General features: G+C 33.9%; 1 protein-coding gene and 2 pseudogenes across 3 annotated transcripts; 2 read left to right on the top strand and 1 right to left on the bottom strand.

Annotated features, from left to right (window-relative positions):
• The first annotated feature begins 540 nt into the window (after positions 1 to 540).
• LOC143533627 (uncharacterized) lies at positions 541 to 2,818 on the top strand. The gene is made up of 4 exons (XM_077028342.1): positions 541 to 937; positions 1,044 to 1,073; positions 1,159 to 1,866; positions 2,343 to 2,818. Exons 1-4 carry the CDS (start codon positions 541 to 543, stop codon positions 2,816 to 2,818), a joined length of 1,611 nt encoding a protein of 536 aa, XP_076884457.1.
• Positions 2,819 to 10,293: 7,475 nt separating this feature from the next.
• Positions 10,294 to 15,575, top strand: LOC143533617 (calcium-dependent protein kinase 7-like; annotated as a pseudogene). The gene is made up of 9 exons (XR_013135391.1): positions 10,294 to 11,640; positions 12,264 to 12,828; positions 13,374 to 13,497; positions 13,605 to 13,748; positions 13,979 to 14,131; positions 14,223 to 14,338; positions 14,431 to 14,598; positions 14,750 to 14,983; positions 15,189 to 15,575. The product of XR_013135391.1 is annotated as a calcium-dependent protein kinase 7-like (transcript).
• A 129-nt stretch (positions 15,576 to 15,704) lies between these two features.
• Positions 15,705 to 17,255, bottom strand: LOC143533601 (pentatricopeptide repeat-containing protein At1g59720, chloroplastic/mitochondrial pseudogene; annotated as a pseudogene). The gene is made up of 2 exons (XR_013135388.1): positions 16,619 to 17,255; positions 15,705 to 16,547 (listed from the first exon to the last, which is right to left on the bottom strand). The product of XR_013135388.1 is annotated as a pentatricopeptide repeat-containing protein At1g59720, chloroplastic/mitochondrial pseudogene (transcript).
• Between the last annotated feature and the right edge of the window lie 3,883 nt (positions 17,256 to 21,138).

Here is a 21,138-nt window from a genome sequence, read left to right as displayed (position 1 = left end):
TTACAGTGAATCATCTTCAGATGCCAACAATTACGAAAAATTATATTATTAATTATCTCAAGGAAATGTTAAGACTCACAAAATCCATTGGTTCAGGCATATCGTATGGTACGTGATACTTTTAAAGAAAATCCTTAGACTGATTTGAAGCTTCGCATTGTTGGAACAAGGAAATACGATGGTAGGACTTATAACTTACCAACTGCCTCTGAGGTTGCCGCTCTTATCGTTGGAGATTTTGGTGACGCAATGGACAAGAGAAATATTATAGTTAACTCCAGTTCTGGTGGTCTTCGACGAATTAGTGAACTTCATCCTTCTTATAGTCCTCTACAATTTCCTTTGCTTTTTCCTTTTGGTGAGGATGGTTATAAAGTAGACATTCCTCACAGGAATGTCGATCATTCGTCTACGGCTGCCCGTAAGAAGTGCACTATGCGAAAGTTCTTTGCATATAGGTTACAAGACAGGCCTAACAAATTCTAACTATCCTTAAATGGACGAAGGCTTTTTCAGCAGCTTTTGGTTGACGAATATACCATGGTTGAGAGTCAAAGGTTGCATTTTATACGTGGAAAACAGAGTGAACTTAGGTCTGACACCTATGAAAGCATTCGAAACCTTAAGACGGCAGGAAATTCAGATGCTTCAACATCTGGGCAGCGTGTAATCCTTTCGTCATCTTTTACTGGTAGAAGTAGATATATGATGCAAAATTACTTGGACGCTATGTGTCTTTGTAGATGGTACGGTTATCCGGATTTTTTCTTAACCATTACGTGCAATCCAGGTTGGCCAGAAGTAAAACGTTTTTTAAAGGATACCAATTTAAATTCTGAAGACAGGCCAGATATACTATGTCGGATATTCAAAATAAAGCTTGATTCAATGATTAAGTTGATGAAGGATAAGGCTTTGTTTGGAAAAATTAAAGCAGGTTCGGTTGCCTATCTAATATTTTTTTTAATATTTTCTTTACTGTTTGTTAAAGATATTTATTTTATTTAATTCTTGCTAATTTATTTGTTTGATTCCAAATGCAGCCGTTTACAAAATTGAATTTCAGAAACGTGGTCTGCCTCATGCCCATATTTGCCTATTCATTGCTCCAGAGAATAAAATTCACAATCCATCCCATATAGATAATTTTATTTATAGATAATTTTATTTCAAGTGAAATTCCTGACAAGGTCACTGAACCAGACCTATACCAGCTTGTTTCAGATCATATGCTTCATGGTCCTTGTGGTGAGGCTAATCCGAGCTGTAGCTGCATGATTGATAGAGAATGTTCAAAAAATTTCCCAAAACGATTTCAAAATGAGACAAGTATAGATTCCAACGGTTTTCTGCTTTATAAAAGAAGAGACAATGGGCGTTATGTCGTTAAGAAAGGTATAATTCTAGATAATAGAAGTGTTGTGCCTTACAACAAAATTCTTTTACGAAAGTTTCAAGCACATATAAACGTCGAGTGGTGCAATCAAGAAGGATCAATCAAGTATCTGTTTAAATATATGAATAAGGGTCCAGATCGAGCTACAATTTCCCTTGTCCAAAATAACACCGACGACAATGAAGATCCTCAAGTAGATGAGATTAAAGCTTTTTACGATTGTAGATATCTTTCTGCATGTGAGGCTGCTTGGAAGATATTTGCTTTTGATGTTCATTACAAGGTCCCGGCTGTTACGAGACTTCCTTTTCATTTACCTGGTCAACAACAGATAATTTATGGCTCTGAGGAAGATATTGACGATGTTCTTACCAAGACTTCCAATTCAGTTTCAATGTTTATGGTTGGATGGAAGCTAATAGGAACTACGAGCATGCAAGGAGGCTATCATATGCTGAGTTTCCAACACAGTTTGTATGGAAAAAAACATCACCACCCAAATGGGTAGAAAGACACAGTGGGTTTGCTATTGGTAGAATTCATGCCGTTCCCGCATCATTTGACGAGGCATACTACTTAAGAATTCTTTTAAACAAGGTTAAAGAACCGAAAAGTTTTGAAGATATTCGAACAGTAGATGGTTTTGTTTGTGATTCTTTTAGAGATGCCTGTTACAAAAGAGGGCTTTTAGACGATGATAAGGAATAGAAGCAATTGAGGAAGCAAGCCATACCGCAAACGGATATTATTTAAGAAATTTGTTTGCAACAATGCTTATAACATCGTCCTTATGAAGACCAGATTACGTATGGGATAATACATGGCAAATTTTAGTCGACAGGATTCTTTATCATCAACAAAAGAAACACAAGAATCCAGGTTAGTTTTGTTATATGTGTGAACTTGTCTTTTTTTAGTTTGGTTTAAGGTAGATTTTTTTTTTCAGGTTTGTCTCTTAGTGACGATCAATTGAAGAACTTGGCATTACTTCAGATTGAGGATATTTTGGTATACAACAATTCATCTCTACGTAGGTTTTCAGACATGCCTTTTCCGGATCGGGAATCTGTTTCTACGTCAATGAATCCTCTTATGATGGAAGAATTATCTTATGATAAGGATTCTTTGTCAAATGATTTTAAGCTTTTGTACACATCTATAACTGATGAACAAAAAAGCGTTTACAACGAAATATTCAACTCCGTGAAACGTAAAAAAGGTGGTGTTTTTTTCGTGTATGGTTACGGCGGTACCGGCAAAACATACTTATGGAAAACCTTATCTGCCTCAATTCGGTCAAAGGGAGAAATTGTTCTTAATGTTGCTTCAAGTGGAATAGCATCTTTGTTATTAGAAGGCGGTAGAACGGCTCATTCCAGATTCCTTATTACAATCAATCTTACCGAGGACTCCCAATGTTAGGTAACTATAAATTTCATTAAGTCTATATTATTTCACATTTAAATGTATGTTTTTAAATTATTTTAATGAATATAATTTAAACATATTCAACATTTTCAGGTTAAGGGTAATACAGATGTTTCTGAGTTATTTAAAAAAACATCATTAATAATTTGGGATTAAGCTCCCATGATTCATAAACATGCATTCGAAGCATTGGACAGAACCCTAAAAGATGTTATGAACGTTGATTTGGGCAACACTTCTGGATCATTGTTTGGAGGTAAGGTAGTTGTTCTTGGTGATGATTTCAGACAGATTTATCCTGTTGTACAGAATGGAATAAGAAACGATTGTGTGAACGCCACAATTAGTTCTTCTTACATATGGTCAAATTGTAAGGTTTTGAAATCAACCAAGAACATGAGGTTGACCGTTGGTTCTCAAATGTGAAATACTTTTAGAGATTAAACAATTTGCTGATTGGTTGTTGGATATTGGTCAAGGTAATCTTGGTGGTCCTAATGATGGTGAAGCCACTATAACAATTCCAGAGGATCTTTTAATGAAAGATTCCCTTGATCCTATGTCTGATTTGATAGACTTTGTTTATCCTTATATGTTAGATAGGTTTAATGATCTTACCTACTTTTAAGAACGGGCTTTGCTTGCTCCATTAAATGATGTTGTTCAAGAGATTAATGATCGTATTTTAGCGTATTTTCCTGGTCAAGAAATGGAGTACTTAAGTTCAGATAGCATCGACGAGGTTGAAAGTGTATCTGAGGATTTTGATCCCGTGTTGTACTCTCCTGATTTTCTTAATGGTATAAAGATGTCCGGAATGCCAAATCATCGTTTGTTACTTAAGGTTGGAGTTCCTATTATGTTACTACGGAATATTAATTAGAAAAAAGGGTTGTGCAATGGAACTCGACTACAAGTTGTTAGTTTGGGTAAACGCGTCATTGAAGCTAAGGTTGTTTCTGGTACAAATATTGGATTTCGTACTTTACTTAACAGAATAAGTCTTACACTGTCTGATAAGAAGCTTCCCTTCAAGTTAAAAAGGAGACAGTTTCCTATATCGGTTTGTTTTGCAATGACTATTAATAAAAGTCAAGGACAATCTTTATCGCGTGTTGGATTGTATTTAAAAGACCCGATTTTTACCCATGGCCAGCTTTATGTTGCTTTGTCTAAAGTGAAGACTCACGAAGGTATTAAGATTGTTTTATTAGATAAGGAATCCAAATTGATTAGTGAAACCAAAAATGTTGTGTATAAGGAAATCTTTGGAAACCTTGTATAAATTTTTTGACAATACTTTTTTGTTTACGTTTGTATCTTTTTAAATATGTTTAAGGTTTTTTAATAAAAGGATTGTATTATTATAATGTTTATAATGTTTTGTTTAACTATAGGGACATGTTTGTATGTTCAATTATGTTTAGTTGTTTATGGTTTTTGTAGTATATCTTTTATGTTTTTGAAATTTAATTTTATAGACTTTTATTTATAGCTAAATATTATACTAATTTATATATATATATATATATATATATCCGAAATATATGTTATGTACATTTATATCTTATCAATTTACTACATTTAATAAATAGGAGAATAGGTTAAATTTTCATCAATAGTTTCTTGAATATAGGGATAATCATGAGTTTTATGGATTCAATAAACCGTCATTTTTATTATTAATTAAATAAAGACTCTTTGGAAGATAAACAATAACTATAACTTATTCAATAATCAGTTTCTTAGAAAACTTCATCTCTCCCATTATCTTCAACAATGACAACAATTGTTTCTTGGAAATTTTCATCCGAAACCAATAATTATCAGTTTATTCTTAGTGATTTGTCTACAATCCATAAGCCCTCTATCGAATCAGTTATGTCTTTTAGCATTCCGTTTAAGTACCAAATAATAGGATACGGAAACCGCAAACAAGTTATTAACGACGAAGAGAGAGAACTATTGAATGTTCTAAATTAAGAGATTTTTCAACATGAACAATATCTACTTCCTTTTGTCAATGTTAGGGAGTGGTTTTATTATCCTATGCAAAATAATGTTGTTATCAAATATGTGAATGGTCAGCAAAAGACTGTTAATCCGAAGTCCATATTGCAATCGAATGACATTTTTCTTTTAAGAGATTTAGATTTCTTGAAGCTTTCAAACGTTTTTAAAGCAAGAGCACATTTGGATTTGGAGAATGAGGTGGCTGAGAAGGTTAAATGGCTGTTAGGTTGTCAAAATTATGAATCCGATTTTGATGATCTTCAAAGCTATTTTGGTTCTTCTTCAGATGTTTAAGGTAAATCAGATCACATATGTAGTTAGATTTTTGATAAATATAATTTTTGACTTTATTTTTTACTTTGCTTTTTTACTTTATGTTAGTAGTTTACGTCATATACATAGGCTTTTAAAAAAGTACAATACACACCTATAACAGTTTGTTTTTTGTTTTGTCAGGTTGTTATGACAGTTTGCGGTTTTTGGTGGGTTGTGATGTAAGTTCATTTTTGGTAAACTTAAAATCCACATGTTTATATTTTCTTTTAGATTATACCTTTTATGTTTATATTTATTTTGTGTTAGCATGAAGATTGTATTAACAGTATTAGATTTTTAATTATTTGGTATTAGTGATTACTTTTAATATGTTTATCTCTCTAATATTATATTTTCAATATACTTTGATTTGTAATTACCAATTTGAATAATTTTTTTTTGTTTCTGGTTATAAACTTAGGTTATAAAATTGTTTTATTTTCTTTTGACCTCAACATAGTAGCTACATATTGTAGATATCATCCATTCATTATATATATATATTAACTTTTTGGTTTAATTCTTAATAACGTTCCATGGTTTTTTTATATTTTCCAGGTGGTTAAGGTGCATGGTTTTGTTTTGGACGGAAGTTTTCAAGGTCATCCTGTTCAATTAATGTAAAAATCTAATGGTTTAATGTGGTTGATAAGACAATGAATCGTTTGTTTCTATTAGGTGATTATTTAGACAATGGTTTGGTGTACTTCTTTTTGTGGATGTTTATGAATGTTTATATAGCATTATATGTTAATAAATTTTGAATGTTTATATTTCGTTATATATTATTATATTGTATGTTAGTTTATATACATTGTGTTATATATCTAATATCAAACCGGTTTTAGGTACTGATGATTTTGTTTTAGGTTGCAAATTTTGCCTATCATGTTGGTATAGCAACGTTAACATCTAATTAGTTGTAATGACTTTTATTATAAACTTAAGTTTGTGTAATTATTAACAGTTTATGTAGACTATCTTATTAACTATATCTCCAATATAGATAAATATTATATCTTTTTGGGTTCTAAATTTAATGATATATTATTTTTGTTTATATATATATATATATATATATATTATGATATTGTATGGTAGTTTATATACATTTTTTATGTATCTTTTTTTATCTTGTATTTATAGTATAAATTATTAAACATGTATGTTTTTAATTATAATTTATTTGATATATATTGTATATCTTATCTATTTCCCAGATTTAAAAAATAAACAAAATATAGGTATAATGTTGATAAATAGTCTAAAAGTATAGGGTTAATAATTAGTTTTATGGATTCAATAACCGCCATTATTTTTGATTAATTTATACGGTTTTTGAAGATGAATAATCACACCCTAATTTCTTTAATCAGACAATCAAATACAATCAGTTTTTCATTTTCGTCCACAATGTCGACAATTGTTAACTGAAAGTTTTGCTCCGATAACAATTGATATGAGTTCATTATCAATGATCGCTCGGTAATTCACAAGCATAACATCTACTCTGTTTTGTCTTTTGATATTCTCAAGAAGTATCAAATATACGCAGCCGGGAATCGAAAAGTTGTTCTATCTGATGAAGAGAACTCACTGATGAATGCTATTCGAGAGGATATTGTACAACATGATCAAGAGGTTCTTCCGGTTGTCAATGTGAGTCAATGGTTTTTTTATCCTTTTCAGAATTTGTTTGTTATTAAGTATGTGAATGGGCAACAAAAGACTGTGAAGCCAAGATCAATATTGCAATCAAATGATCTTTATCTTTTAAGAGATTTGGATCAGTTGAAGCTTTCGAATGAGAGAAAACACAGGGCACATTTTGATTTGAAAGAGGAGGTCGGTGAGAAGGTTAAATGGCTTTTAGAGTGTCAAAACTATGAATCCGATTTTGATGATCTTCATAGTTCCTTTGAATCTGATGTTGAAGTTTAAGGTGACAGTTATTCAATAATGTGTTTATTTACTTAATTAGTTTAATTCTTTAATTTATTGATTGCAATGTTTGTTTGTTTATGTTATTACATTAATATATAAAAACGTACAATAAACTGTTAAAATCGCTTTTTTGGTGTCGTAGGTTGTGATGGCAGTTTGGTTTTTTGTTGGATTGTTGATGAAGCTGATGGTTGGTAAGTTTACCTCACATGTTTATATCTTCTTTTGTTTTAGAGTTTATGGTTAGTATGATTCTTTCAATAATATAATAGTTTCAAAAGTTTTTAATTTTTTATAACCAGTTTTATTTATTTTTGTTATTTATATAAACTTGTGTTACATATAAACATTTTGTGTGTGTTACAACAAAAGTATTTACATATTTATGTTTACATGAAGTCTTTATGATATATGTTAGTCACATTTGAGTTAAATAGTTAATTGACTTCCATATTTTGTTTTTCTTTTTCAGGTTTTAGGTACTGATGATTTTGTTTGAAATTGCAAATTTTGACCATCATGTTTGTGTAGCAACGTTAACATCTAATTAGTTGTAATGACTTTTATATATTATAAACTTAAGTTTGTGTAATTATTAACTGTTTATGTAGACTATCTTATTATCTGTATCTCCAATATAGATAAATATTATATCTTTTGGGTTATAATTTTGATGATATATTATGGTTGTTTATATATATATATATATATATATATATATATATATATTATGATATTGTATGGTAGTTTTAGATACATTTTGTTACATATCTAATGTCAACCCGTGTGTAACACGGGTACTATCCTAGTTATATATATAGGGGAGAGATATTTTGAGAATTTGATGAGTTGTAAGAATTATAAGAACTCAATTTTGGACAACACATTTAATTAAATGAGTTAGAATATGTGGCTGAGATTAAATTTGTTTAAAAAATGAATCAAGAGAGAGAATAAGTATTTTTGATGATTACACAAGTTTAAATGTTAGTTACACATGTGCAATAAGTCGATTCGCTGTGTAAAAAATTACGGTAATTTTTTGTACATTACTTACACTTACGTATTACGCATGTGTAAAAAAATTAAAAAAAAGTCGTTACGTTAAGTTCTTTCGAGTTCTTAAAACTCAAAGCGGTTCTCAAAAGAAATCATCCTATATATATATATATATATATATATATATATATATGTTAGATTGCTCGGGTATATAATTCGGTAAATAGTGTTATGTTATTGGGTAATCGCGTCGGGTGATCGGCATATTACAAATCGCATACCCTTCCCAAGCCCATCTCGTACCCTAGGGGACAGGTAATACCTGTCTCAAAACTTTCGGGTTGGGTTTGAATTTCTTTGCCATCCTTAGCTGGGTGTGGCACACGTCTTTACAACTTGACACGGGACTGTGATTACTAATACTCCACCTAAACTCATCTTTTTGCCACCCATGTTCATGCAAGGCCTCACATAAGATGGACACAATGTTCAAGTGGCAGGTCACCCTCACACATCCTCTCCAAATAAATGAAAGTGAAAATAACTTGGAGCATCTACAAAGCATTCTATCTGAACTTGTTTGAACTTTCAAACAAACAAGTAATAGACATCTGGTGATGTATCACCCCTCATTCATAGCGCCCCTTTTAAAGCCCTATAGCTCAGCGAACTGGGTTAGTTTAGGATACCACTAAGCCATATAGTTTTTGATTGACATTTTTGTTAATCAATGGATTAGTTTTGTAAATAATATATACTATATATAAAGAGAGTCTCAATGACCTCTTAATTTTTAAGAGGTCCAAACTATTATGCAACATGTACAACTTTGAATGCTTATAATTTTAAATTCTTGATGGCATTTTGGTATGTACACAACACTCACTAACCATATTTTTTCATTTTCATTCTATACTTATAATAATTACCCTTAAACTTTAGATAATTTTTGTAATATTTAAGAATAGTTACACATTTAACCCCACATATTTAACCAAAAAAATGACAAATTAATTTATTTGTTTGTTTTTGTCTATATCTTTAAATATAATGTGTCGTTATAAAAAACCAAACCTATCATTACGACGTACTTATTTTTGTCGACGTTTTGATATAAATATTTTTCAAAATGGATGTATAGATTATAATGTACAAGTTAATGAAGCATTAAAGTACAACTTAGGTATGCAACTATATAAATACATTTTCATTCTCATTCAATATTTACTATAAGGGAAAAGTGAATACAGTGTTGTTAGGCTTTTAAGCTTACAAGTTAAACCAATCAAAACTACGTAGTCTTCCAGAATTCCTTAAAACCAATCAAAGCTTATGCGTAAAATCACGCTCTTCTAGTCTTCCAGAATTGTTCTTTCTCCCTTTCTATCAAAAATTAAATCTGCTCATTGTCTAGTTAAAATCGTTTCAATCCTTAGGCCAACCGAGCACAAGTTTATTAAGAAATTAATGCACTTACTGCTGAGTTAGATGGTCCATACCGCTCCAAACTTGATTCTAACTTCACGGTGTGTCTTCCTCTTCTTGGTCATCGACTGACTAGTCCTATCTAATCCTAATTCCATTAAAATAAATACTCTATTGATAGACATGTTATATTGGAGTAAGATTATGCAATTCTTCACGATACCACAAGTACCACTTACAATTGAAATTAGTTGGATATAATTATTTCATAATTCTAGTTAAGTTGTTGCAATTCTTCACAAAATCAAAAGCACCATTTAGTTTAAAGCAACCATAAACAAATCTCAAAGATTTATGAGTAATACTTTCGGTTGTGATCTATATACCATGGATTTGTACATCATTTAAAGTGAAATTCGACAGTGAAGAGAGGAAAGGGAAAAAGAAAGGAAATTATTTTAAAAACAAGATTTTTTGGTTAAAGATTGAATTGATTTTAAGCAGACAATGGACAACTGAAATCTTTGAAACAAAGGGAGAAAGAACAATTTTGGAAGAGCATTTACTTCAAAAGGATTTTAGGGAAATTTAATCAAAACTATGTAGTTTTGATTAGTTTCGCGTGTAAGCTTACACGCTTAACAACACCGCATTCACTTTTCTCTTACAATGATTACCCTTAAACTTTAGATAACTTTTGTTATATTAGAGAATTGTTACTCATTTAACCTCTCATCTTTATCCAAAAAATATGACAAATTTATTTATAATTTTTGTTTCCCTTTATATCTTTAAATACATTATGTTTTTTAGAAACCGAACCTACCATTACGACGTGCTTATTTTTGTCGACGTTTAGATATAAAAAAATTTCAAAATCGATGTGCAGATTATATTTTACAAGTCAATACAATATTAAAGTACAACTTATATATGAAACTATAAACCATAAAATGTTTAAACACATACAAAATCAAAAGAATAAAATAAACTCCAACTAATATTATTTTGGATATGAGTTGTAATTCTTTTGGTGGTATATGGGTGTCTATAAACCCTATGGCTCGCCCGAAGCTTGGAAAAAATCTCGATTAGAAATCGAGCCAAGCCGAGTTTGTTCGTTTTGTAATCGAACATTTTCGAGCTTGAGCCAGGGATGGCTCGGCTCGATAGCTCGATAATCTTACTCATGTAGAGTATTTAGTTTATATATCTAACATTTTAATATAATGTTTTGGCGCATTTGGCTTGCTACTTCTCAACACTGGTTCACGCAATACCGTTTCTCTTCCCAAGTTCGAAACATGTTTCTCTCATATTATTTTTCATGTTTCCTTTGCATCCCCCCATAAGTTAACTCTCAAATCTACTTTTCTACATCTAAACCTTTGCATCCTTGAATGGTCTCTATAAATAATGGTCATAACAATTAATTCAAAAATAAGATCTTATAGCTAAGTTCAAACTAATGAAAAAGCCATAAACAACTCAAAGAAAAAGTTTGAGCCATTTCGAGTTGAGCCGAGCTGGCTCGATTTATGAATGAGCCAAGATCAAACTCCCATGTTTAGCTCGCTTAAAGTTTCGAGCTTGATCCGAGCTAGCTTAACATGTATTCGAGTCGAGCTCGAGCTTCCCCCAGCTTGGCTCAACTCGTTTACAGCCCTATATACATGTATCAACCGAACTAATTAAACAATCAATGCAATAAGCTTTTGTAATATATTACACGATTAAGAAAACTAACATACGTATAAGTACTGTACACTATATCACGAGATGATTGATAAACTAACATAAACAAGTATCACATTACAAACTGTTGCCGCCACATCATCACGCGAGTTTCATAATAGTTATTTAAAAAAAGAGAAACTTTATTTGCATTTTAGTTTTTTTAACCAAAGAAGCAGCCCCTAAAAGTTAAATGTTAACTGTCGGTATGTTCTTCTTCAACCCCTCAAAACCCTTTAATTTCCATAACTCACCACTCACATCTCCCAAGAATCACGGGCCAATCTCCAACTTCATCACTTTTGTGCTAAAAAGTACCATCAGATAAAACCCATATCAGGGTTACAACTTTAACTTCCACAACCACAAGATCTATCCATTTCAAGGTACCTTTTTTCTTTCCTGATCTTTAATTTCAACTGTTCATTTTAGGGTTTGTGCTGCTGTTAATTTATTCACTGAAATCTTCAACACCCATTTGGATTCAATATCCAAAAAGCTTAAAGATTTAATTTTTATGCTTCAGAGATTATATATTACTGAAATCTCTAACACCCATTTGGATAAGGATCTAAAAGGCTTCAAGATTTAATTATTTTTGCCTTAGAGATTATAAATTACTAAAATTTATAACACCCATTTGGATAAGGATCCAAAAAGCTTCAAGATTTAATTTTTATGCTTCAGAGATTATAAATTACTGAAATCTATAACACCCATTTGGATAAGGATTCAAAAAGCTTCAAGATTTATTTTTTTTGCTTCAGAGATTATAAATTACTGAAATTTATAATACCCATTTGGATAAGGATACAAAAAGCTTCAAGATTTAATTTTTTTGCTTCAGAGATTATAAATTACTGAAATCTATTATACCCATTTGGATAAAGATCCAAAAAACTTCAAGATTTATTGTTTTTTTGCTTCAGATATTATAAATTACTGAAATCTATAAGACCCATTTGGATGAAGATCCAAAAAGCTTCAAGTATTAACCTTTTTGTTGCAGAAATTAGAAATTAGAGCACACAAATATTGAAAAGTTTTGATTTTGAAGCTCGGGTTACATGGGTAATTGTTGTGCTACACCTTCCACCAGTGAGGAGAAGAAAAGGGGGAAAAACAAACCGAACCCGTTTTCATTAGATTATGGTGGGTCTACTCCATCTGCTAATGGTGGTTTTAAAATAACTGTTTTGGATAACCCAACTGGAAATGAGATTGAGAAAGCATATGTACTTGGCAAGGAGATGGGTAGAGGGGAATTTGGGATTACTTACATGTGTACCGATAAAGCGATGGGTGAAGTTTACGCGTGTAAATCCATATCTAAAAAGAAGCTGAGAACTCGAGTGGATATTGAAGATGTGAAGAGGGAAGTTTAGATTATGAAGCATATGCCACCTCATCCTAATATTGTGAGCTTGAAGGATACTTATGAGGATGATGATGCGGTGCATTTGGTTATGGAGTTGTGTGAGGGCGGGGAGTTGTTTGATCGGATTGTTGCTAGAGGACATTACACTGAGAGGGCGGCTGCTGGTGTGACCAAGACTATTGTTGAGGTTATTCAGGTGAGTTTGTTTTATTGAAATGATTTGTCTTTATTGTTTTTTTTTTGCCTTTTTTGATAGATTATGTTGTTATGATTATATGAAGTTGCAATAGTTAGTTTAAACTTTAAAGTGACTCGACTCTCGAGCTTGATAAGTGAAGCTTGGGCTCGAGCTCATTTATTAAATGAGCTTATTAGTAGGCGTGGGCTGGAGCTCTTTTGAGCTTGGTTTGGTTCGAGCTAAGCGAGCTGATCACGAGTAGCTCATGAGCGGCTTGGCTCGTTTACACCCCTAGGGAGCAGCTGATTTTAGTAAATTATAAAGCTAGATTATGTATTTTTCGTTCAAAAATAAATTTAGTGTAGCATACAGGTTTAGCTCTATATATACAAAAAATCTATATGCTTTTAACTTCTCTGAAATCTACCTAAGACCACTTGTTCTTACGAAATGTAGTGTTTATTTTTGTATTTCACAAAAATGATTGTTGGTCTGCAACAAAAGATGTTGTACGATTAGTATTAAAATAATGATATTTTTTCAATTTCTTTATTTTATTGCAGATGTGCCACAAGCATGGCGTTATGCACCGTGATCTTAAACCCGAAAACTTCTTGTTTGCAAACAAGAAAGAAACTGCAGCCTTAAAAGCTATTGATTTCGGGTTATCTGTTTTCTTCAAACCAGGTGCAAACTTTCAACATGACGTGTCTTATTCCATATATTGCACTTCATTATTGTTTTACGTCTCTATTTATCTGCATTGAATGAAAGAATATTTTAATATTTAACAGGAGAAAGATTTAATGAAATTGTTGGGAGTCCATATTACATGGCTCCCGAAGTCCTGAAAAGAAACTATGGCCCGGAAGTTGATGTTTGGAGCGCTGGTGTAATCTTATACATATTGCTTTGTGGCGTCCCGCCATTTTGGGCAGGTCAGTGCACCGACAAATCTTGACTTTTTTCAAAGATATGTGTTGACCGCCAACTCAACCCGTGTGATCAACACTAACTTTTTACACAATGTAATTCAAAACGCAAAGCTAATCGATATCCTATATTATCATAATGTTTATGCTTAATATTGAAACTTAAACCTTTTAGTGGTTTTGTTTACTGAATTTTCAAGTGATGACTTAAATATTAGTTGCCATTTTAATTCCAGAAACTGAACAAGGTGTCGCGCAAGCAATTATTAAATCCGTTGTGGATTTCAAGAGGGATCCTTGGCCCAAGGTATCCGATGCTGCAAAGGATCTTGTCAAGAAAATGCTCAATCTGGATCCAAAGTTAAGACTTTCCGCTCAAGAAGTTCTAGGTATAAAGACTTACCAATCAAATCTACCTGGGGTTTGTGTCAAGTTTCTAAAGTTTGGAACTTTATTGTCTTTTTTGTAAAATTTGTCCAGATCATCCATGGATACAGAATGCAAAAAAGGCTCCAAACGTGTCTTTAGGTGAAACCGTTAAAGCAAGACTAAAGCAATTCTCGGTCATGAACAAACTTAAGAAGAGAGCTCTAAGAGTAAGAACATTATTGTTGTGTTTTTTACACAATTTTTTTTCTATATATATTTTTGGTTCATCTGAAGTTGTTATGCGATAATCTTGTTCCAGGTAATTGCTGAGCATTTGTCTGCGGAGGAAGTGGCGGGAATAAAGGAAGGGTTTGACTTGATGGACACAAACAAGCAAGGGAAGATTAATATTACTGAACTGAAAGTGGGCTTGCAGAAACTTGGACATCAAATCCCTGATGCAGACGTTCAAATACTTATGGAAGCTGTAAGCGTCCTAAGTTGACTTTGACCTGTTGTTTTATTAATGGTTGAATTCTGGTTATGTTTTATCTCTGACGGGTCAAACAAGTGTTCATATTGAAGCGTTTGACTTTTAGTCAATGGCTTGATAGGTGTTCATATTTTGTTGCATATAGGGTGATGTTGACAAAGATGGATTCTTGAACTATGGAGAATTTGTTGCGATTTCTGTTCATTTAAGAAAGATGGGGAATGATGACCATCTTAAAGATGCGTTTGCGTTCTTCGATAAAAACCAAAGTGGTTACATAGAGATTGATGAGTTAAGGGAAGCTTTAGCTGATGAAGATGATGAAGCCAACAATGAAGAAGTCATTTCTGCCATCATTCATGATGTCGATACTGACAAGGTCATTTTTTTTCTTACTTCTTCAAATTTTAAAAATCCCAAAGTAAATTACAGTTTTTGTTCGTTATGTATATGGTAATTTTCAGATTGTGATTTTAACTTTAATAATTACAAAAAAAAATGTCCTGAATCTATATTGTTATCACACTCTTCGTCTTTTCCCCGTAGCAGGTGTTAACTTTTTCTGTATTGGTTGATAATTGCAGGATGGTAAGATTAGTTTTGAAGAATTCACCGCGATGATGAAGGCGGGAACAGATTGGAGGAAAGCATCACGACAATACTCGAGAGAAAGATATAATAATTTGAGCTTGAAATTGTTCCAAAATGGATCTTTGAACTTGGGCAATGAGGGAAGATAGACTACTGACTACATGACAAGAAATGATTTAGATTGACCTTCGTTGAAGTGCTTTATTGAGGTTTTCTTTTGTTTTAACAAAGATGTGAAGATATTGGATTTATGGTTGTAAATATGGATGTGTTTACATATCCTTAGGGCCAGTATTTTCTTCATCTTTTTATTTTGTTTCTTTAGCAAATTGGATCATGTAAAGCAGGCTAATCAATTACAAGTTTTTTTCTTTTCTTTTATTTTTTTAGAGGTGAGTTAATTATATGGTCTAGTAAACAAGTATCAAATTTTATTGTGAAAAAGAATTTCCTAAATCATAAGTAATTTACTACAAATATATATTAGTTCTAATTCAGCCAAACAAATAATATTCACTAACCACTCACCAAATATCCTTACAAGAACAACCTCCACCAACAAATCTATGAAACCTAACTCTATCCCTAACAACAATTTCCCTCTCATAAACCCTACTAATAATCTTGGTCACTTCATGGCAATCCCCACAAACCCTAAGGTTCTTCACAACCCGAATCACCACCGGGGCCCGAGTCTTCATCAACCCATACGCGATAGCTAACCTTTCACTATGCTCACAAAGAGCCTCTTCTTTCACTTCATCACCCACATCATGAAGCACGCCCGAGCCATCCGGTTTGTGGCCCGATAACTCAACCCGTCTCATAATATCACTCAACGCTTCCTTTATGTCCTTTGACTCGGGGTGAGACCAATCCCCTAACACAAACTCGTGCACGGTTCCATCAAGTACTATGGAGCTACATCCGGGAACGGTTTTGAGCCCGTTTTCTTTCATTTGTTTCCTTAAATGGCCCATTTTAGACCATTGTGAACAAGCTGCATATAAGCTCGATAAAAGGGCGTAATTATCGGGATTAAGCGGTTCTAACGCGAGCAGTTGTTGACCGGCTAACTCTCCTTTCTCGATATCCTTGTTTCTCTTGCAGGCTACGAGAAACGTTCTCCAGATTACAGGGTCAGGGTCAACGGGCATGTTTTTTATGAATGTGTAGGCTTGTTGAAATAAGTTGGCCCGACAAAATAGATCGACCATGCAACTATAATGCTCTATTGATGGTTGTATTCCTGACTCGAGTAACTTAGCCCAGTGTCGTTGACCCTCGTTGACTAGCTGACCATGGGCGCATGCTTGTAACACACCAACGAATGTTACGTGATTCGGTTTCACCTGAAAAGAAAATTTCAATCACCTGTAAAAAAAACCAAGTATCGGTAACGAAACTGGTTCGTTTACAATACCTTAGCTTCTTCCATACGTGCAACTACGCTCAAAGCATCCTCTGCCAGCCTGTGAATCGCAAACCCGACAATCATCGAGCTCCCCGCACTTCGCATACATATTAATCAACGCCGTACCAAGCTTAACATCAACCACAATCTTCCTCCTCTTAACATAAGCATGCACCCACCTACCAACATCCAACGCCCCCAAACCGCCACAAGCCGACACCACAGTCGCTATCGTCACTTCATCCGGGACCACCCCCGTCTTCTGCATATCCGAAAACAAACCCAAAGCTTCATCACACAAGCCCAATTTAGCATACCCACCAATCATAGCACTCCAAGCCACCAAACTTCTCTCAGGCATTTCGTCGAACACCTTCCGCGCATACCCAATACTCTCACATTTCGCATAGAAAGTAACCAACGAAGAGTGCAAGAACGAATTCGAGGAAAACCCAGATCGAATAACACGCGAATGAAGCTGAGAGCCTTGATGAATGGAATAATTGGAGCAAGATTTGAGGACAAATGCGAGTTTGTAAGTGTTGGGGGTTGGGTGGCCTCTGGTGATTAAGGTTTTGAAGAGTGAGAAAGATTGGGATTGGGAGAAGGCTCTAATGAGGGAGTTGTAGGAGAAGATGCTTGGGTTTGGGGTATGGAAGAAATGTTATGTTGGAGAAAGTGTTAGATCTGTGAATGATTTACTTTTCTTTGTAGCTCAAGTTGCACGCAATAACAGAATAACTTATGCGTATGATCAAAACATAATTTAATAACTAGACTTTGCTCTAGGTTATCAGTTAAGCCAAGACAAATGATGCATCGTGCATTACCATGGCCAAGGCTCTGCGCCAATAATAGACTTCAAAAGAGAGTATGTCACATATGCCACACAACGAAACCGGTTCCTGGAACCAAACCGGTGGACCCGAACCGGACCCGAACCGGACCCGAACAGGAACCGGACCCTATCTGATTCAACCCGATGATCCATGACCGGTTCTTGCATTTCTGAGTGTGGGCGGGTAGGAACCGGAACCGGTTCTGGAACCGAACCATCCGGAACCGGTTCCTAACCGGTTCTAGCCGTTGGATCGAATATAGCCGTTGGAAATCGTTTTTTTTTGGCCGTTTTTTGACCGTTGGGGTCAAAAATAGCCGTTTTTTGGCTCCCCCAAGCACCCCACTACTAGTATAAATAGGTATTTGGTGTCATGGGTTCATCACAACACTCAAAACGCAAACCCGAACGCAAAAAAATACAAAAAAACGCTATTACAACGTTTTGAGTTCTCTAATCTCTTGTTTTCTCTTCTTCTATATTCATATTTGTTGTTATGGCTGCCTCACAATCACCGGTTGGTCAAGGTTCCAACGCCAAACCAAGTTTCGTACGTATTGTACCTCATAATCGTAATCAAGAGATTTGGTGCAATTGGGATTTGGTTGAATTGAGTAACCATTCATTCAAGGCTCGGTGCAAGTTTTGTGGGATTTATTTAAACCCACTTTCGAATTCAAATTTGAAGAAACACATCGAAAAACCGTATTGCAAGGCGTTGAAAAAGAACGTCGATTCGCAACAAACGCAAATGGATAGTGAAGGCGGAATATTTACATACCAAATTGATCGAGTTCAAGATCGTATGGCGAAGTTTGTGATTCAAGAAGCTTTGCCGTTTAGCCACTTCGACAACCCTCGCTTAACCGCCATGATTCGAGATACGCTTCAACCACAATACACTCACGTAAGTCGTCATACTCTTAAACGTTATTGTTTAAAATTGTGGAAGAAGGCCAAAGAGGTACTAATTGCATATTTTGAAAATATAAATACGGGAATAAACTTAACTAGTGATGTTTGGTCGGCTCCACATGGTCTACCCGAATCTTATCTTTGTGTCACCGCTCATTGGGTAGACCCGTCATCGTGGGAAATGATGAAACGCACCATTGCTTTCGAACTCTTTGAGTATCCACATACGGGAGATAATTTGTTTGAAATTTTAGATTATGTTATAAAAACTTATAAACTAGAAAATAAAATATTTTCAATGGCATTTGATAACGCGTCGAATAATACATCGGCGGTTGATAAATTAAAATTAAAATATACGCCGATTTGCAATGGTGTATTTTTTCACTCAAGGTGTGTTGCACATATCATTAATTTAATCGTGCAAGACGGACTTGCTTCGGATGAGGTTACATCGGTTATAAACGATTTTAGACTAATGATACATGAAGTTTTTAAGAAAAGTAAAAAAAGACAAATGGAATATAGAAAATTTTGTAAAGATACGGGAAGAAAATCTTTGGGAGCTAATTGGGATGTACCTCATCGATGGAATTCCACTTGCATAATGTTTCAAAGTGCTTTGAAACAAAGAGAAACTTTACAAATGTTTCATTCTAGTATTGCCGAAAATGATTTGGCAATCCCCTTTTCAAATGAGAAATGGGAAATTATCAATGACTTATCGACTTTTCTTGAAGTTTTTAAAACATCAACTACGAAACTATCGGGAACGTATTATCCGATAAGTCCCTTGGTTCTTTCGGAGTTATTTTTAATCGTTAACAATCTTAAATAATTTGAAAATAAAAGTCCAATGTTTTCAAACATCATATTACCAATGAAGTTTAAATTAAAAAAATACTTTCTTGAATTGCCACCGGTTTTTACTTGCGCCGCCGCTTTAAACCCAATGTTAAATGTTACGGGGGTTGAATGTGTGATAGACGAAATTTTTTCAGCCTTAGATATGCATGAAGTTGACCCAAACTTTTCAACAGTGGCAAAAAATGATTTTAACTTGAATTTTAAATTTATGTATGACTTTTATTTAAATAAATATGGGTCAAACATACACATGCCTATGCCGGGGGGGGGGGGGTCTTCATCAAGTTCAAGTGCTACTAGAGTACGAGATCCCATGATTAGCCTTATGAACACCGTTCGCAACGTAACGGCTAAAAAACAAAGGGGTAACACCCCTTCAAGCGAACTAGGAAGGTATAGTGCAAATGATTACTCTACCGGTTTATCCGAAGAGGAATATGGCACTTTTGATGTTTTGGCTTGGTGGAAGGTAAAGGAAACCGAGTTTCCGATTCTTGCCACCATGGCCCGTGATTTACTAACCGTCCAAGCTTCTACGGTAGCTTCGGAATCCGCTTTTTCTCTTAGTGGCAGGGTAATATCGGTGAGAAGAACAAGACTAAATTCGGAGTCGGTGGAGATGTGCATTTGCTTAAAGGATCACTTTGACTCAATCGATCGTATTCAACACGTAACCACTCTCGAAGATGAAACACCACTTGATGTTCGAGTGCACGACGAACAAGAAAGCATTTCTACAAGTAATTACGAGGAAGAAGTCGCCGCTCAATAATTACGACGAACAAGAAGGCTTTTCTAGAAATAATATGTCACAACTTTATATTTATAAGTTTAATGTTTTGTTAGTTTGTTTTTGAAGATTTTAAAACATGTCACAACTTTATATTTATTTTTATGTTAATTGTTTTTTTTATTTTTCATGTTATACAAATACGAATCGTAGTTTATAATCCAAATCGCAAACGAAAAACGAAAAAAAAAAAAAATTTTACACTGTAACCGGTTGGAACCGGTTACGGTACAGGAACCGGTTTAGGAACCGGTAAGAACCGATTAGATAGGTTAGGGGTCCGAGGGTGGGAGAACCGGTTCGGTTCCCTAACCGGTTCGAGCCTGGAACCGGTTTAATTGAGGGTTTTGAATATAGGAACCGGTTAGGAACCGGTTCGGTTCCTAGTCCCAAACCGTTTTGAACATGTCTAAGTATAGATACCCATTACTATCATAAGAGAACGACCGTTATTCTTCCCTTCTTAACAATGTACATTCTCACCGTCGTTTTCTTAAACACAAATTTTTACGGCATAGCCTGTTCACACGAAAAATTCTTCTCTCATTATAGTGGAGCTAAATGTGAACTATTTTTGCAGGTATATGCGTATCGTTCGAACTACATTTTTTGTTTCCCTATGTGATCCATAGCTATGTCCTAATGAAAAGGTTTTTGATTAAACAAAAAGTTGATCTGTTAAATGCTAGTGATAATCTTGTTAATGTTAGTCTTGCATATGTCATACGCATTACTAGATACAATATGTATACTTGATTATATTATCCATGTTACAATTAACAAGTGTTCACCATAATTTCGATAAGTAAAAGTAGTTGAAAGATAGAAGTGTGATTCTATATTTAAGTGCACATAACTATATTTATATCCTACTACTAATTTGTTTGGATATTAAAGAGTTTTGACCTGTTGGTGTACATCAAAAAGATGGATAAGATTTTATCCCATGGATGTCAATATTAGACGTGTAACTTTTTAGTAGCTTAAAGAACGTGTTAAAAGATGTAATTTGTTTGGAAGGAGAGAATATTTACTTACGTCACCTGAATAACTTCCTGTCGTATATTTACATTTTTAACTCATTTTATTCGGATCATAACATAGATAAAAACAAAAGGT

Source organism: Bidens hawaiensis, unplaced genomic scaffold, assembly GCF_021521415.1.
Source record: "Bidens hawaiensis isolate Kalapana, Puna unplaced genomic scaffold, B.hawaiensis_p1.1 tig00009824_1, whole genome shotgun sequence".
Taxonomy (NCBI): domain Eukaryota; kingdom Viridiplantae; phylum Streptophyta; class Magnoliopsida; order Asterales; family Asteraceae; genus Bidens; species Bidens hawaiensis.
Note: the sequence above shows the minus strand (reverse complement) of the source record. Positions and strands in the feature narration are given on the sequence as shown.